Here is an 18,341-nt window from a genome sequence, read left to right on the forward strand (position 1 = left end):
TGGCCCTGTTACAACACCGCCACTACGCCATCTTAGAAGGTCTTCCTGTGGAGTATCACAGATCCGTATTCGTCAAATTCCTGCAGGGGAACAAAGTGGCATCCGTGGGTATGTGCAATTGTGCGTATCTCCCTCCACGGGGAAGTATTTTCCACGTTTCAAGGTGCATGTTCACGTAGGGGCTTCCCTTCTGCGGCTGTCCCACCTGCTTCGAAATCCATATCTTCTTAAAGGTGGCCAAAGAGGCCAGAATGGATCCCCCGATAAATGTGCTGAACTTGCGCTCTGGCGGGGCGCTAATGCGGATCTGTTAGAAGGAAAAAAAAAAATGCATTCCCATTTGCACACATGCACATACGAACTGAATACGAACAGACGCATTTGACCAAATGAGAAATGGGGACGAAATTGGTGTTATCACATTTTTTTCTTTTTTATGTTGAAATTACCGTAATATCCTTTGGGGCGAATTTCCTTATTTCGTTCAGTAACCGATCGCCAAATCCTGTACGAAGAAACACACCCTCGTTCATATTTACAAAGTGGGTCACGGAGGGAAGGAACATTTAAAGGGTGTGGGGGCCCCTCCCCCGTACAGTTATCTCACCCAATAGGGTTAATATTTACACTGATCACATGAACAATGATGAAAACGCATAAACGCAAAGGGGAAAAGTATTCCTTACCGTGAAACATCGTCGTACCGCCAGACAACACGATGTGGGAGTATAGTGTCCTTCGTAGGTCCATGTCCGCTCTCGTTATGGACGTAACGATAAGTTCGGATAGTCCTGCAGGGGAAAGTGCATACATGAGGGGATGTGTACCCTTACACACCAGTAACCTGGGCAAAGAATAACTTGTGAATAATTCTCACCCAAGGTGAACTTACCCAAATATTCCAGTCCAAGAATGGAAGGGTTGAAGAGAACCTCGGGGGCCCTATACCTCTCTGAACCGATCTGCAATTGCGCGATGGAAAAATGAGGGAGAAAGGGCGCTCATATATTATGTGTGTCGAATGGTCGAAAAGGTCGAACGGTCGAACGGTCGAACGGTCGAACGAGTGGATACACACGTAAGTGCATGCAGGCAGACTCCACCCTGTGAATTTCACCAACCAATATTTGCGACCCATCCGGCAGGATGTACGGCAAAGTCGTGAGGGCCTTCTCCGATGAGTTTTTCTCCTTGCTCATGTTAAAAGAGACATAGCAGCAGTTCTCCTTCATATTTTTTACGACCTCCATTTCGGCTGAGGTATTGAACAGGTGGCCGTTTTTCCTTAACAGGTAGCCCAGGTAGGTCGTGATGTCTCTGCCCGCGACGTCCGTCCGGGTTATGGTGTTGGTTATGCTGTAGCCTGCGTTGGGATGCGTAGAATAACGCACATACAAGTGAAGTGGCTTCGGAAGGGGAAAAAATTGCGCAAAAAAAAAATTTGCCAGTAAAAACTGCCAAAATGAGATGCCTTGCTTCTTCACTTCTTTGGGCGTTTCCACTGGTAGCTTCTCCAACCAGTTGCCGCATGCCTGCCCCACTCACCCTCATAAATGGACACGCAGTGACATACGCCGTCCCCGCAATCGAGCACCGTGCCGTTGGTCTTCCCACAGGAGTACAAAGATAAAATGGCCTGGATGGAGATGAACAGCGCAGGCACATTGAAAGATTCGAAAAAGACTTCCGCGATTTTTTCCTTGTTCTTCTGGGGGTTCAGTGGGGCCTCCGTCAACAGTACGGGGTGCTGCCATGGGGGCGCAAAAAAAAAAAAAAAAAAATTACATATATATAAATGTATATATGTACATCCCTGTAAAAGCTACGGGAAGAAAATCCAATGCACGAGCACCATCACGATGAGATAAGACCCACCTCCTCCGAGTTTATCTTCATCGAGTTGTAAACGTGGATCCAAATATTTTCCATGTCGTTCCAGTTTTCAATAATGCCGTGGTTGATGGGGTAGGTCACCTTGAGGAGTCCCCTGTACTCCTCCTGCAGGGGGCCAAATGGGGGGGAAGTAACGAATGTGTGTGTATGACTTGGCTCTTCCCGTTAAGACATCCCATTTTATATCGCACGAAACAGGTCCGTGAAGACCATCACATGTTGCTTCTATTTGGCTGCATTTGGTTTTATATCTTACCGCCTTGTTCCCCACGAAGATGTTGCCCTCCACCGCTCCGGCCATGACCCGCTTGTACTTGGGCCTCCCCACGCTGCGTGCAAAAAGGGGGAACAAATAGGTGCAGATCCATTGGGTAGCAGGTAAGGCCGCATAAAAATGCACACTAATATGCAAAAGAAGGACGTTAATAAGGATGCCCAAGGGAGGGACACTTGAGGAGGGCAAGCAAGACGAGTCAGTCTACCATCACCCCTTAAAGGTAATCCCCCGTAGAAGTGTTCCCACTTTTTTTCTTACTACGAAGGAAATACAAGGTTCGGCACGTCATCCCCTGCGAACCCAGCTTTTATGTACCCACTCCCATTGTCTATTATGATAGGCTGGTTCGAATAAAGTTGTTTGGCATACTCGTTCATTCTGCGGGGATGATTAAACAGAGATGTGTTGGGTGAAACTTCTTTTACGAAAAGGTGTGATTAAGAGGGAGAGGGTGCCCCTTTGGTGAGTTGCCATGTAAGGCTCCTATACCATCGACCCTCCTGCACACACATATATATGCACGTTTGCGTTCTATGGTGCGAGATGAAATAAAAAGCCGATGCGCTTGTCCCACCTTTTCTCGTTTCTGTTAGCAAAAGGAGGCGATATATTATCAGACACAGCCGACTTGACTTTGCTTCTTCTATGTTGTGTGCCGTTTCTTCTACGACCCTCGTCCTTTCCTCCTTGCTCATGTCCAGCGAAAAGCTACACAATGGCACGCACACGAACGAGCGTGTCTGCATGCATACGTTAGCACACAATAAGAAGGGGCTAGCTTGCAAATGGGCCAGGGGCACAGAAAATAAAGTTCACACAACTTCCAAGACTTGTTCTTTTGCTGTATTTTTTTTTTTTTCTACTCTACCTAGAATGGAAAATAAAAAATGCTCATTTCGTTGTATTGAATTGATTTGTGTTTCCCCATGTGTAAGGCTCTATGCCAAAATTTTGAAATAAAAAAAAAAAAAAAAAAAAAAAAAAAACGCATACATATGTATATACGTGTAAACGCGCGTGCGGACGTAGGACAGTGCACTTGTGCGGTCTAGTGTATCCATGTGCATGCCAAAAGGGGACAGCACAAATTCCTTTTTTTTTCGAGAGGGAAAAACCGAACAGTTGTGTTGTGCCATGTAATGTGAGGACAAGGTAAGCCGAAGAAACCTGACCCTGCAGGGACGAAGCGTAGCAACGGTTTGGCAGAACGTGGTGTGCTTAAATTGTTCCCGCGAGTTGTCCCTTACAGAATTGCTTTTTTTTTTTTTTTTTCTTTTTACTACATACACCTAATGATATACTAGTTTATCTACGCTGAACAACCGTCAATGGTGTGTCCCCTCCAATTGTTAATCCTCCTTTTCGCCTCGGTGTGTGTGTGGTGTCATAACCATGGGAAAAGCTAACCCACACAAGTGGGGCTCCAAACGAAGCAGCGCTGTCCCGTAGGAGCAGTATACTGCGTATACCGTCTACAAGAACAGACGAGAGATAACCAAAGGGAAGAATTCCCTATGCGCTTCCATACCCAGTGCGTCTAAAGGAAGAAGTTCTGTTGCCTCTCCTTCGAAGTGACACCCGTATGAGGGGAGTTTCCACAAAGGAGGAATAACCTATCAGATGAACAACGCAAAGGTAATCCCATATAGGTACATAACAAACTAAGCTGCACAACGCCAATCAGCGTATACACACAGTTCCCTGCGATGCTGTCGGCGGATGCGGAAGGTGAATACGACGCCGCACCAAAAGAAATGAAAGGAAAAACGTCGTGTGAGTTCTTCCCGCCGAGATAACCTACGGGGGGATAACCCTTCCTAACATTCCACCCTTTGTGGAGAACACCTTTACCTTTTTGTAAACATACAAAATGGTAGGCCCCTTTTTCTATGTTTTCTTTTTTTAGCAATCATTTTGATCATTTGTAGAGGGGTAGGTTAACGTAGACTCCACGATATTCCAGCACAGGAAAAGGAAAAGAACATTTTTTCCCCCCTGTTTGCACAGACGCACACATATATTCGTGGCTGTGTCGTTGGGGAAAGAGCTTACATATGTAATATGCTAATCTATTTTTTTTTTTTTTTTTTTTTTTTTTCCATTTTACGATTTCACGTGGGATCCGCTCTTGTAATTCTTATTCGCCACGTCACATTTGCGCATACGCGCGTAATGTTATTTTGTTTTTAAAATAATATATTTTTTTTTTTTATTTGTTATTTTTTTGTAACCCACCGCTGAGCAGAAGGAAATTCATAAGAGCATCTCAGCAAAATGGTATTCATATGAAGCCGTACATACGCGTGTTGGCTATGTAGAGGAACATGGGATGTTTTGACGTCACCGCAGTTTAGCTTCTTTAGGCGACGTGGCTTGACCCACCAGTGGAGGAAGCACGTTCCTGGCGTTGGTGACGCTGTTTGGCGAAGAGCCTACTCGGTGATTCGCAAATCGATTAATCTGCCAATCGGCTAATCTGCCCACCCGCCGTTACGCTACGATGCAGGTAGATCAGCACGAATTTTTACTTTGTCAAAGCGGCCCCACGTGAAGCCCCACCCCCTAGCACAACAGCCCCTGCTTGCCATGGCGAGGTTCCTGTTGGCCCTTGTCGGGCTGTTGTGCTGGTTCGTAAGCCGGCACACGAGCGCGTCTGATAGGTCCACCAGCAGTGACAACGGGGGCATGTATGTCTCCCCCTTGCACTCGTTCAGCTCGCCCTTCACCGTGAACGACCTGAACAACGGCTGGGTTCTTAACTACTCCACAGCCAGCACAAACAAGTACCTGGTGCTCATCCCAAATGTGTACAACCGAAGGGGCTTCCTCTACCACAGAAAGCCAATCCTGTCGGATAGCATCAACATCGAGTTCAGCTTCCACATAAGGAAACAACTATACAAGGAACATATAGACGAAAGTTATTACAAAAACAACCAGGTAAAAGAAACAACTTATAAAAACTCCACGGAGGAAAGGAACAAAATAAATGGCTTCGCCTTTTGGCTCCTACCCAACGAGTTTTCCCTGCAAAGTGTAAATACTGAAGGAGGGGTCCAACTGGAAGAAGATGAGTTCGCACTATATGGATATAAAAAGAATTTTAACGGAATTGGGGTGGGTTTCCAATTACGTGGAAACGAATTAGCCATATCCGGATTTATTAACAATGGAAAAAAAAACCTCAGTGTGAAGGAGAGCACCACAAAGAGTTACAGCCTCAGTCTACTAAGCATGGACGAGCTGATCTATGTAAAAATAACGACACAGAAAAACGAAATGCGTGTTTATTTGTTCAATGCGAGGAACAACAGCTATATTCACAGCTTAACGGTGAAGAAGCAGATACCAAGGGAAAATTACATCGGGTTCAGTGCCTTCAATTATAAGGAGAATGAACAGCTAGCCAACACGAATGCAGAGAAGTTTGTGCCAACCTTTGTAGGCATCACACACGTTTCAATCTCCAGTAAAGACATTCTCCCGGATACAGAGCAGGGAGTGTACTCAGGACAAGAAGCAGTTTCAATGCATAGCAACGTGGAGGAAAACGTAAACAATCGCCCCAGTGATACCCTTAGCGGAATGGACTCTACTCATCCCAACCAAGCGGAAGCGCTCAAGTCCCTAACCGATACCTTGCAAAAATTCATGTCCAACCAGAGAAGTAGCGAAAAGAAAATCCAGCAAAGCCTTAACATGCTGCACGAGGGTCTCCTCCTTCTACACGCAGAGATAAAGCAAGTGAAAAAAAATGTTGTGAACAAATCTGAAGACCCCAAACAATTTCACAAACTTTTCACCACAGAATTGAGTGGACTCAAAAGCTTATTCCACTCACATGCACAACATAGTAAGAAGAATATGGAGGACATTACGGACAGACTGACAAAACGGATTAATGAGAACCAGGAACTGAAGCTCCTCGCGGAGAAGGCCCAAAAACTGGAGACCATCATAAACAAGGGAAACAACACGTCGTACTTTTTTTCGTTTGCCTTTGCTGCCCTCATCATTTTGACTCTCATTTTGATATACAAAAAGATTAGGGACGTCGAGAAAAAGCATATTTTGTGAGGGAAAACCCGCGGTGTCTATGAGGACATTTTTGTGTTTCACCTGTTAGGGTTAAGTAGCCTCAGTTTTGTTCTCCTTTATTTGCGCGTTATCCATTCTGTTTCTCCCACCTACTAGCTAGCTAGTTGCTCCACTGATGTGCCTTTTTTTTTTTTTTTTTTTTTTTTTTGTTCATACGAAATTAGTATATTTGCCTGACCCTGCAAGGTAAAAAAAAAAAAAAAAAGACCTTTTTTGCTACGTATCCCAAAGTGCTTAAAAAAGGGAACAATTGTGAAGCCGAAATGATCCATTTTTTTTTTTTTTTTCATGTTCGAAAATAATGTTGCCTTTTTGGTGTGACCACCTTGGACGCTTCATTTTGACTTTTTTCAAAATGGAAAAATGGGTCTGTGTTCGTTCGCGTCCACGCCTCACACGTGTACTTACTTACACGCTGCTTTTGCGCATTTTCAACCCCGTTGTTCTGGCCAGCCTGTTTTCACCACTTTTGGTGAAAAAGGGGGCAAAGAGAACATAACGTAGACAAAGAGACAAAAAATGATATGCCACACTGGGGAGGAAAAAAAAAAAAAAAAAAAAAAATGATGTAGATTATGATCAGGGCAAGTCAGGCTCCTCCTTCCCCCTGTCGCTCAACCCATGGCACATGCGTAAAAAAAAATTTGTTAAAAAGGGGCAGACTGTTCTGAACAGCTAAATGCTTTCCCCCGCGCATCTGTGCAACAGTACAGGTCTGCTCACACAACTGGGCGTGTAACTGGTGTGTAACTAGAGTACCCCGCATTTTATTATTATTTACTACATGCTTATGTGTAGGCTCACGGCAGCACGTAGTGATGTTCCCCAGGTTGTCCATCCGACAAACAGAGATCCACGAAATGCTCAATCCCAATTTGGCAAAGGGTCAAAATTGAAAAAAAAAAAGACATGCGCAAAATGTACACTTGTTCCTTTCTCATATATATTTTTATGTTTACACACAAAAGTGCCCCTTTTTGTGATTTTGTCATTTTGTCATTTTTCCATTTTTCCATTTTGCGACTTCTTTTTTTCTCCCCATTTTAACTGAAATTAAGACGTGAAAGTTTCACGACATCGTTATGTGCCGCACAGTCTTCTTCCTCCCCCCTGCCTTTTTCTTTTTTTTTTCGTAAAATTCTTATCATTTACCCTTCTCCTCCAACCACTGACCAAAATGTGGACGAATAGCTTAAAATCGTTTTTCTTGTTTTGCTTTATAAAGGCACACTTGAGTAATTTTGAATTTCACCATGCGCAAGCGGCAGGCAAAGCGAAATTGACCCCATGGGAACGCATCGCGATGGAGTGACAGTCTGATGGGGCTACAGCTTTTCACGCATGGGGCTCTTCAAGGCCCCCCCACGGGGCCAATTTGTTTCTCCAATTCGCCATTCCGACTTATGCCTTCCACCCTCTGTACAGATTTTTTCTTCGGGCAAGACAACCACTTCCTAGGAGGACACCTTGTGACAGATAGGTAACCGCAACGTTCTGATTGATTCTGCAATGGGGCTAGAATAGAAGCATGCTCATATGGATCCCTCACGGGGGACTCCTCATGACAAAAATAGGCACACGCGCATTTACATATACGTTCACGTATGTATTGCCACACCTCCACATTGTTGCTATTCCCCCCGCGTATGTCCCCCCAGAACTGCACACAATGACGTGGCATTACGAAATCGGATGCTTCAAGAAGAAGCCAAGCCCTACTGCGATCAGTGGACAGAATGGTCCAATTGTTCAAAGTCCTGCGGCATGGGAGTCAAAATGAGAGTTCGAACGAGCAGCCAAAAGGAACATTCCCGAGAATGCTCCAACATTAAGGAAACTGCAGTTTGCTTCATGGACAATTGCGCAGAGTTGATGGACACAAGAGAGCGAGACGAAAAGGAACAAAGAGAAAATGAAAAAACCAGTGCCAGGCGAAAATATTTGCTAATTTTTGGCATCTTTTCAGCCATAAACGTAGTCATATTACTCGTATGCGTAATTTTGTCCATCAAGAAAAAAGTCATCTAATTTAAGTTGTCCCCAACTGTAGCGCGCTGAAGGAAGTGTTAACTTTGCAGCGATCTGGTCATTCTTTTTAATTAGCATTTTTTTTCTTTTTCCCTCCTTTTTTAATGTACAAGGATGTGCTTATTGTGATGCACATCATTTTTCATGATTTTTTACGCTTACTTACAAGCGTTTTTTTCTTTTTTTTGAAGCCTTTTTCTAACCTTTGTGAGTACTCCTGTTGGAAACATTTTTTTAAGATTATACAAAACGTTGTGATTTTCGAGCGAATGGGCGGTCCTGCTTCGTTTCTTAAAAAATCGGGAACATTTGTCCGACAAAGGTTTGGACATATTTGTCCCCGCCCCTACAACGCTTTGCAGAGTTCTTTTCCCACACATGTGCAAACATTATTAGAAACAACTACGGTGAAATTTGGCACAAATGGGCTCCCATGAGGTGTTCCAAGTTTTTTCCTTCTGCGACAATTTTTGTATGAACTGTTCAGGTGAATTATGCAAATCAAGGGCGTTTTTTTTTTTTTTTTTTTTTTTTTTTTTTTAAACGTTTAGCTAGAACTGTAAAAAGACACGTATGGCTGTACACACATGTGTTGTATGTAGGTGTGTTGAAGAGTTCGCCTGATAAGACAAACACCTGTTTTGTTGCGTTTTACTTCTTTTAAGTGGAGATGAAGAAATAATACCAATGCGTGGCGGCCTTTCTTCCCAGGGGGGGGATGACCTTTTTCCTGATTCGCATTTTACTACCATTTAGACGCAGGTGAGCATTTGCCCTTCGCTGTTCACATGCCTCATCAATGTCTTCGTTCGTTTATTTGAATGTACCTTAATCGTACACCTTTTCGTGAAGGGAAATGCCCCCATTTAACGGAGACCAAAGGGAGGCATCACCTCTTATTTAAAATTTTCGCTAAAGGGAAACCGAATTTTAACTGGAGGTGCTCCACTTAAAAACCGTAGCATAGACTTTTTCTAATCCGGACGACGCAAACTTTGCGCGCCGTCTGGGGCACATCACTTGGTTGCCCTTTTTCGCCTTCCTCATAGTGGACTGTGTTTAATTAATTTTTTTTTTTTTTTTTTTTTTCTTGTTAACACTTTTGCGGCGCGTTTGTTCCTTTGTTTCCCCCCTTCTTCACATGGTGCTTTTTTCTCATTTTGAACTTCTGTTCGTGCGCGTGAAAAACGCACATTAATGCGGGAGGGTGGGGAAAGGACAGCACAGTTCGCGGAACAGGTCTCGCCACACTTAACGGCACAAATTCGAATAAAATGTGAAAAAAGAAAAATGGCAAACACGCGCTGGTGAGCTTACCTTCACACGTTTGTACTTTTTTTTCATATGCGCGCACATGCGCACTTTTCCTCTCCCCCGAGCGCATGCTCACTTGGGTGTTTCCCTGCATGTGGAGCAAAAACACCTGCTTATCTGCCCCCTTCACCTGCATGTGGCCTTGAGTGACTGTTTGTGCGTCCAGTACATGCACAAGTAGGAAAGCCCTCCCCGAGCAGTCTGTCTTCCGAATGGAAGTGATGCAGGCGTTTCATGGCACACACTTGGTGGCACTGCGTGCGCGTTCACTTGTGCGCTCATGTGGAGGTGATTTTCGGTCCATTTGTGGATAGTACAGTACCCATTTTTCAGGTGCGCCCCTTTTTTTCATCCTTTTTTGTCTTTTTTTTGTGCTTTTTTTGTCCCTTTTTTGTCCCTTTTTTGTGCCCCCATTTTGTCCATACCGCCGTCGCCGTCACCGTCACCCCCTGAAAGAGGCCAAAAGAGGAAGCTGCAAATTAATTTACAATTCCCCTTGGATTTTTCCTAACCAACCGAACCTCAGTGCAGTGTTCAACGTGTTAAGAACATGGGGGCACTTGTCGAGACATGCGTAACTTTACATATTTGCCTTCCACACGAATGCGCGATTTTTTCTCATCCATTTGGAGATTTGTTCTGTGCCTGACTGTTCACGTGGCTGATCGTGTGGCTGCCTCCTGGCGTATGCTTCAGGAACAGGAAGGACATCCCCGTTGATGCTGCTTAGCTAAGTAACGGAGAGTTCAAGTACCCCCCCTGAGGAGAGGTGAACTTGGGCCTGTGAAAAAAGTGAAACAAGACGTTTCTTCTTCGATTCGTCTTTCCGTCTTTCCGTAATTTTATCAATTATTTTTCTTCGCCTGCTGCCGCCAAAATGAGCGACGAGTACAACCTAAGTATCGACCTGAAGAAGACGGAGCTGCTGAAGGAGCATTTGAAGACCATAGCCAAAGCTATACATAATGAGTTCGGGTACTTTTGCCCAAGTAATGGGATGGAGGTCCCTGAGGACCCCTCCTACAGCAAATTCTCGAGGAGCGTATGGAGCACCATTAACACGTCCTGGAGGATGGAAGATTTTACCAGAATGGACCTTACAGGTGTATTGAATATCCTGAAGAGGAACCCCTACGTAATGGGGTGTGTATATTTCCTGATCATTTTCACGTGTGTTTATTTGTTAACTTTCATTCTGTATACCAAATTTTTTCGGAGGCTGATTAAATCCATTCGTTGCAAAACGTGCAAAAGGAAGAAACAGAGGAGAGAACAACAGGAAAGTGAAAATAAGGACGTAATTGAAAATGTGAAGAAACGATTTTTTAACATTATGACTTATGCATTTTTGAGTTCTTTGCTTTGTGTTCTGATGGGTTTTGGTATCTGGTTTATGATTTCCTTTTTTAGAACGAGGAATGGGATTTATATGAATGTGTGCAGTGCGTCTACTTCGATTGAAAATTTCCTGACCGACCGCTGTTCCGTGAAGGGCAGTGACGTGGATGCATCTTGTTACTCCCTGGAGCACATGGTCACCGACACGGTATCCATCGTGGGGCAGTATCAGGATCTCAAGACGCAGATAAAGGAGGACATGCTGGTGGGCCAGAAGAGGTCCGTCCCGCTCCTCACAGGTAGGTTCCCCGACTGGCCGGATTACCACATCTACACGTTGCGTCATCACCACGTAACCACATCACCATGTGGATACATCTGCGCGCCGCCCCTTCTCTACCCACGCAGACATCCTCAGCGCGTTCGAAAACCTGAAGAAGCTACATCTAAACGTGCGTCGGAACAACGACATCCTGGAGCAGCAGTACTTCCACACGTTTCCCGTACTGACGAGGTTGGTGAAAGTTCTAGACGTAGTCATCCAGGAGGGGGAGATCAACTTGAAACATACACAGGGCACCCTGGATGACGCAAAGGAAGCAGTCAAAGGAAGCTTCGAAGAAATTGATGAAGTTTTAGTAAAAACATTTAGAGAAAACATGGAAAAGGTAAACGAAAAGATTACCCTCTTCAATACATCCATGAACAGATTAATACACCAGTATAAGATAAAGCAGAAAATAAAAAAGTACACCACGTCTATTCTGATTGTTAAGTTGGTGTTGCTCATTCCTCCTCTTCTCATTCTGATCGGACTAGTGGTATTCATATACCTTTTGGTGAAAGGAGACGTAGGAAATAGTAGCCACTTTTTTTTGGACCTCTTTGGAGTGTTCAGCGCGTATTTTGGGTTTCTAACGATTGTGATTTTGTTAATGGGGGTAATATTGCTCAGTACGTCCATTTTGGGGGGCACGACCTGCATCATCGCAGACAGGGTTTTAAAGAACGAGCTGAATTTTGACGTGCTGAATGACACCACGATTGACTACTGTCTGAAGAACGAAAATTCGCCACTTATAGCGGAGGACATCACGAAAGGAATTGTAGACAACATGAAGTACCTTGACACGAGAGAAATGGAAAAGAAGGTGCATGAATATAATTCTAATTTTAAAGAAATGAAGAAAACATTCCACGAAAGTACGCGCAACTTTGTCAACTACATGTGGGTGGTTATTACGAAGCCGAACGGGAACATGCTTTTAGATCGAATCCGTTTGGAGAATCTTAGAAAGTCCCTCCTGGCAACCACCATCACTCGGGAAAACATTAGATTTGCCCAGTTCAATTTGTGGGGAATAGATGAATACCTGCAATATTTGAATCGCTATTTTTTTGGCGATAATCAATCTACCCTCTGTTTCGAAAATGCAGACTGTGAGAGGGATATTGGTAGGTATAACATCAGCTTTGGATCCTCCATTAATGACGCCGGGTACCAGAGGATCAGGGACAGTGTTAGACGAGGTATCCCGAAGGACGACCTGGACAATGTGGTGAATCTGTTCATTTACAAGTCCAAAATCAGGAACGAAAAGATCTTCTCCGTAGACGACCTGGACAGCAACATGAAGCAAAAAATTGGGTGGAGCGAGTACACACCAAGGATTACAAAACCGGGGGATGAGAATCAGCAGACCTCCCTCCTCAGGAAGTACCTTGTGGAAGACATTGAAAAGCTCAACTTCAACCATGTGATTAGCTTCTTTGAAAGAATTAAAGAAAAATTCGTTACCCTTAGGGATATGATCATTACGAAGGTACAGCTGCTGGTCAAGAACACCAACTGCAGCAGACTCGTCCGCGAACTCCATAACCTGAAGAACCTCTACTGCGACAATGTCGTCCTGAATATGACAATTCTGTCCGCCGCGCTTATCGCCTTCTCAATCATTTCATTCTTCCTCTGGTACTGCTTTTTGTTTTTTTGGCTGTACTACCAGATGAAGATGATGTGATGATGGTGGGTAGTGCTAGAATAGTGAGTAGCTCTAATTGTGGATAAGTGTTCACGGATTTACGGTTCAGTTACGACGTGTTAATGTTATCATATTATGTGCAATTTATCCATTTAGGATTTTTCACCTCAAGGATGCAGATTTTTTTTTTGGATTATTTTGCATTTTCATTTTTACAATGGCGAAAGTAAATATTTGAGGAGGTCCGTTTGTATGAGCCATTGCTATAGGATGACTTTGTGTTGGTCTTTCAGTTGTCTTACTGTTGGAAGTAATGAAGATTTTTTCAGAGGGGTAAATCATAATTAAAATTGAGGGACATTTTGGAACACATATAAAAAGGGGGGGATTCCTATAATGAAGGCATACGTGACTACAAGTGATGAGATGTAGTTTTTTATCCGTCGCTTATTTTTTATAATGCTCATTAGTAGTATTTATATGGAGTATTATACGCATTTCGTTTTGGATGATGTGTGTGTATACGAAAACGGTGGATGTGCTTTTTCCCTTTGGAGAAGTTTGTCAAACCATTGATCCATAGACTTTTTTTTTGTCAACTTAAAGTAACATTGGTTCGGATTGAACGATTAATCCGACCGACCAGTTGGCTAGCCAGATCATTTTTTTTTTTTTTTTTTTTTTTTTTTTACAGCATGCACATGGCTAGCTGTACGCACGTGTGCATGCGCATTTTTTATGGTGAAAAAGACAGAGGGGGGCAAAATTTCGACCTTGTTTTAGGCTGTTTCTACGAGCTGTCCAAGGGGCTTATATGGTCAACCGTTGCAACTGCCACGCCACTATGGCGATGCGGCGGAAACTGGCCCGCCCCTCCTTTTCAGCTTCTTACAAAAAGGATGAATACCTTATGGGACGGACAAAGTTTGCAGACATATGAGGATGGTTAAAAAATTTTGCATTCCTGTATGGTTGAAAATACAAATGGATGTGAATGTTGAAAAAAAAAAAGTCAAATAAAATAAAGTAAAATAAAATCAAATAAAGTAAAGTAAAAACATCAACACGGGACGAGTGAAAACAAATTATAATAAAGCAGAGGTGTGTCGAATGAGGTACGCGCCGCAGGGCGAATCACAACTAAATTTCGCGCAACGAACATGGGGGGGTTTTGTTGTTGTGAGCAGTTCGCACACTTGTGTGTATTTTTTTCTGGGATAATGGTGTGAGAAATATATGCGCGGTAGAACAAACAGGGTGTGAGAACGTGGTGAGGTCATCCAGCATGCCTTGAACAGTTTGTTCGGTTGGATGCTATACTCCAACATTGCGAGATTAGAAGATGCTCGTAACGATGACGTAAATTTTTTTGAAAAAATTGACATTGGTGGTCCAAATGAAGTGGAAGGGGTCGATGAAGATGACACGGAGGACGGTGGCGCCAAAGAAGGGGGACTTAGAATCCTGGGCGCCCATTTCCAAGTTTCCAGCATCGCCATCTTCACCAGATAAATTATCCTTCATCTGAAAAGGGAGTTCGTTCTTCTGTATTTCTTCAATGGACATGGATAATCCCTTCTCAGTAATCTCCTTGGAAGACTTGTGTAAGTCAAAGATGAGGGCAGGAAAAATCTGACCCAGAATGTTATTCCGGATAAACTTTGGAATGTTAACATCGTAGTAAACGGAGATCACATAGTCCAATCCTTTTTCGTATGAATTTTTGCTCTTGGGATAAAGGCAGAAAAAATTTTCATAATCACGTATACGTGTGTAGTAACTATTATCGCTAAAAACATTATTCACAGATTTGTTAGCCACAAGGAGAATGTTCTGATCCTCTATATATTTCTGGTAAAATTCGTATACTGTATCTTGGCTTCTGAATGGCCAAGGAAGTCCATTGATCAGGTATATGTATCTTCTATTTTCTTTGAGGTGTTCATTTTGGAGAATATATTTGGAGGGATCAATTTTTTCTCCTTTTTGATATTTTTCCATTATGGATGCCTTATTCAATTTAAGGTAATTAATTTTGTATATATTTTTGTTCCATTCTTTTATGATGTCTATATTGTTAAGTGCCTGACTGCCTCCGTAGAGAGACACATCATTCAACGTCCCGTACCCTATGAGATCATATCTTGTTTCGCTTTTATCTTCCAAGAGGTTTTTGTAAAGTGTTACTTCCGGTGACTCATAAAAAACTTCGCAATTATTTAAAGGAAATTGTTTGTTCCTTATTTTTGCACACACATCTAGATAATGATCCACCGTACTTTTTTCGATGAGGGGACTTACCTTAGTTCCTACAGTTTGCTGTGGTAATTCTCCCTGTGTGCTTGCTTGTTCCTTTAGCAGTTTCTGCTCAATTTCGTCAATACTTTTTGCATTATCTGAGTTTCCGCTGACGTTTACATCATTTTCGGTTATTTCCCTGAGATGAGTTTCGCTTTCTTCTTCTTCCTGCTCGTGTAACGTTCTGAAGTGGGTAGTACCATTGGGCAGGATGCACACTACGTTCCTTCTGTTGCTTCTCTCCTTTTGTCTGATTTGTTCATAGCTTTTTCCAAACTGGAGGGTATTCTTTCGCGAAAATATGTGGGCATGCTTTCCCCTCCTGCTATCATCTAGAATCATGTCACTTCCGTCATACGAGGCGGCTTCCCACCTGCTGAGCAGACTCATCCACTTGCGTCGCCCATCCCGGCATAGGTATTCCACAAGTGCTAACAGGAGGGACAGGGCGAGCAGCTTGCTTTTTTTTAAAATCATTTTGGTAAGAACAAGTTGGAAAAAAGGGGAAATTAAAAAAGGGGCAATTGAAAAAACGCACAAGGCGTGACCTTCAAGTTCGTGTGGGGTGGCTGCAACGGAGCTATGCTTGGAGGATAGGCAAAAAGGGGGCAGAGATGGTGCTGTGCAGGAGTTGCACAGTCAGTTCCGGTCATATGGGCACCCAATCAGGAAAGGGTGATCCCCTCATATGAACATATATATATGTTATATATATATATGTATATATATTGTTACTTTTTTTTTTTTATATTTCCTCGATTTCACGCTGGACAAGTGTTAATTCGCCGCAGTGGCAGTGACGTGCGGGCTGCCAGAACTGACTGGTCGATATCACCTCTATGCGTAACCACGCACGTGCAGGTCAATCTCAAATGGGCTATGCATTTACAAGTGTTCATATAATGCAGGTGCTCGATCTATATGCACACAGAGGGCAAAGCTGAAACTCCCTCGTTTGTTTTCTGCAGTTTAAAGTGGGGGTGTTCACACGAGCAGTGCCTAGCTCTACCAGAAAATATGCATATGTATATGTAATATATATGCACGTATATATGTATAACGCGTGTGTGCAATCCGGTCAGAGGAGAAAAAGAGGCCAATGGCGCACAAATCAATCAGTGAACAGAAAGGGGGAACGCATTCGAGAACGAATATGTAATCGGTGGCGAAGAAAATAAATCGAACGACATTACAAATGCATGCGGACGTTTGTGGTTGCGTTTATGTATACATTTTTGTGCAACGCATTTTTTACGTGTACAACTGGTGCGAACAATTTCGCATTCACAGCTTTCGATCAAGAGAAAAGCAACGCTCCTTCGCAAAAAAAAAAAAAAAAAAAAAAAAAAAAAAAAAAAAAACGCTGAATGGTTGAATGGATTAATGGATGAATGGATGAATGGATGAATGGATGAATGGATGAATGGATGAATGGATGAATGGATGAATGGATGAATGGATGAATGGATGAATGGATGAATGGATGAATGGATAGATAGATTAATGCATATGCAGAGTGGAAAAAAACGCCAAAGAGAATTAATTAAAAAAAGAAAAAAATAAATAAATCACGTCAAAAATGGTGAGAGGGATGAAAATCATTCCAGAACAAATCAGATAATTTGCCGAAGGAGACAACTAAAAAGGTGATTTTGTTCTTTTTGAAAAAAACATCATTGAGGTGTGTCCGCAGTGGGCGTGCGGCAACTAACTGAGCAACGCCCCATCCGATCAGAAGATAAATTGCCACATCGCGAGCTTGCAGTTAGATCGGAAGAAAGCTCTTTCTCTTTTTCTACTTTGTGCACGTTCGGCGGGCACGGGGACGCGGTTGCGGCTGTTGTAACCATTTGGATGTCACCGCTCATTTCGCGTAGGGCAGAGCTAATGCAAATTTTTATAAGCGCAAAATGTTTACTATTTTTTTTTGTTCGCGGAAAGGGTTTTTTTTTTTTTTTTTGAAAGAAGCGTTGCTTTGTGCTGTGAGAAGAATTGTGCTATTCTTGTATGTGTACCGCGCATGTGATATGTGTGTCGTTCATTCGCATGCGCGCCTTTAAGTCGCTTGTCGGTGGGTGCTTTTTCTCGTTTTTGTCGTTACTCCTTTGTGCCTTGCATTTTTTCCCCCGCTTTGTTTTCTTTGCGCTTTTCCTTCCTTTTTGCTCCTCTCATTTGCTTTATTTTTTCTCCCTTAAACCTTCTTTTTTTTTTTTTTTTTTTTTTTTTTTTTTGCCCCCTCCAAGGTTTGCAAAACGGGGAACGCTAAACAGCTGCGCCCACTTGCCCTTTTGACGTACAAGTGGCACCCCTTTTAAGGGCGAAAACGAAAACTCCAAAAAGTGACTCGTGGGAAAATGGCAAAATGAAAGAGGTGAATTTGACCCAGTCTGCTGTGCCCCCCTCCCCAAGCAACACCCGGGCAAGAAGGACCAGTCGAAGGTGCGCCTCCGCACAAACATATGTGTGCACATACGTATGCACGTGATCGTATAGGCTATCATACACGTGATCGTATAGGCTAACATACACGTGAACATATAAGTTAAAATGCCCTTGCACAGACGCGTGTTCTTACGCCCCCCCTTTGGTCGGCCCCAAAGGTTGCAACGTGAACAGACAGGACGCCCCTACGTGTGCACATAAAATATGCTCTCCCCCCCATGTGGGGTCCTTTACTAGAACAAATACAACACAACTGCAAAGCTGCCGCTTTTGCATAGACACCCCCCAGGTATGTCTCCACTGGCGAAATGGAATGCATAGGTTCTTCCTCGCCCGGTGTGCAGAGGTTCATTCTCATTTTTCTTAACAACTTTAACGTTCAAAAAAAAAAAAAAAAAAAAAAAAAAAAAATCGCAGGGGTGGATTCCCCTGTGTGTGCTAGCAAGATCACCTCTCCTTTCAACATATTTTTCCAAATTATTAATTTTGGTCCATCGTAACAGGAACGTTTCGCTTCTGCGTATGGCTAAGCTGTTACATTAGGCGGAGGTGCAACCCCCCCTTATGCGCCCACTTTTCCCTTCCACCATGTTGTTGTTCACTACTTTTCCCGTCGCCCTCTCCATTTGTGTACCAACCGAATTGAAGGAACACTTTTTTGAGAAGCTTTC

At 43.2% G+C, this 18,341-nt stretch overlaps 5 protein-coding genes across 5 annotated transcripts; 3 read left to right on the forward strand and 2 right to left on the reverse strand.

Annotated features, from left to right (window-relative positions):
* Positions 1-32: 32 nt before the first annotated feature.
* PCOAH_00002980 (Actin) lies at positions 33-2,547 on the reverse strand (the record flags this gene model as incomplete). The annotated part of the gene is made up of 10 exons (XM_020057113.1): positions 33-80; positions 206-307; positions 450-505; positions 687-791; positions 893-962; positions 1,104-1,363; positions 1,546-1,747; positions 1,876-1,998; positions 2,150-2,222; positions 2,429-2,547. 10 exons carry the CDS (start codon positions 2,545-2,547, stop codon positions 33-35), a joined length of 1,158 nt encoding a protein of 385 aa, XP_019912687.1.
* Positions 2,548-4,756: 2,209 nt separating this feature from the next.
* On the forward strand, positions 4,757-6,247 carry PCOAH_00002990 (Uncharacterized protein; the record flags this gene model as incomplete). The annotated part of the gene is made up of 1 exon (XM_020057114.1): positions 4,757-6,247. One exon carries the CDS (start codon positions 4,757-4,759, stop codon positions 6,245-6,247), a length of 1,491 nt encoding a protein of 496 aa, XP_019912665.1.
* Positions 6,248-7,445: 1,198 nt separating this feature from the next.
* PCOAH_00003000 (Uncharacterized protein) lies at positions 7,446-8,296 on the forward strand (the record flags this gene model as incomplete). The annotated part of the gene is made up of 3 exons (XM_020057115.1): positions 7,446-7,503; positions 7,694-7,748; positions 7,927-8,296. The coding sequence occupies 3 exons, from the start codon at positions 7,446-7,448 to the stop codon at positions 8,294-8,296; spliced, it is 483 nt and encodes a 160-aa protein (XP_019912627.1).
* Positions 8,297-10,487: 2,191 nt separating this feature from the next.
* On the forward strand, positions 10,488-12,969 carry PCOAH_00003010 (Uncharacterized protein; the record flags this gene model as incomplete). Its single annotated transcript, XM_020057116.1, has 2 exons — positions 10,488-11,247; positions 11,357-12,969. The coding sequence occupies 2 exons, from the start codon at positions 10,488-10,490 to the stop codon at positions 12,967-12,969; spliced, it is 2,373 nt and encodes a 790-aa protein (XP_019912602.1).
* A 1,296-nt stretch (positions 12,970-14,265) lies between these two features.
* Positions 14,266-15,705, reverse strand: PCOAH_00003020 (Uncharacterized protein; the record flags this gene model as incomplete). The annotated part of the gene is made up of 1 exon (XM_020057117.1): positions 14,266-15,705. The coding sequence occupies one exon, from the start codon at positions 15,703-15,705 to the stop codon at positions 14,266-14,268; it is 1,440 nt and encodes a 479-aa protein (XP_019912756.1).
* Between the last annotated feature and the right edge of the window lie 2,636 nt (positions 15,706-18,341).

The sequence above is a fragment of the Plasmodium coatneyi genome, chromosome 2, assembly GCF_001680005.1.
Source record: "Plasmodium coatneyi strain Hackeri chromosome 2, complete sequence".
Classification (NCBI taxonomy): Eukaryota; Apicomplexa; class Aconoidasida; order Haemosporida; family Plasmodiidae; genus Plasmodium; species Plasmodium coatneyi.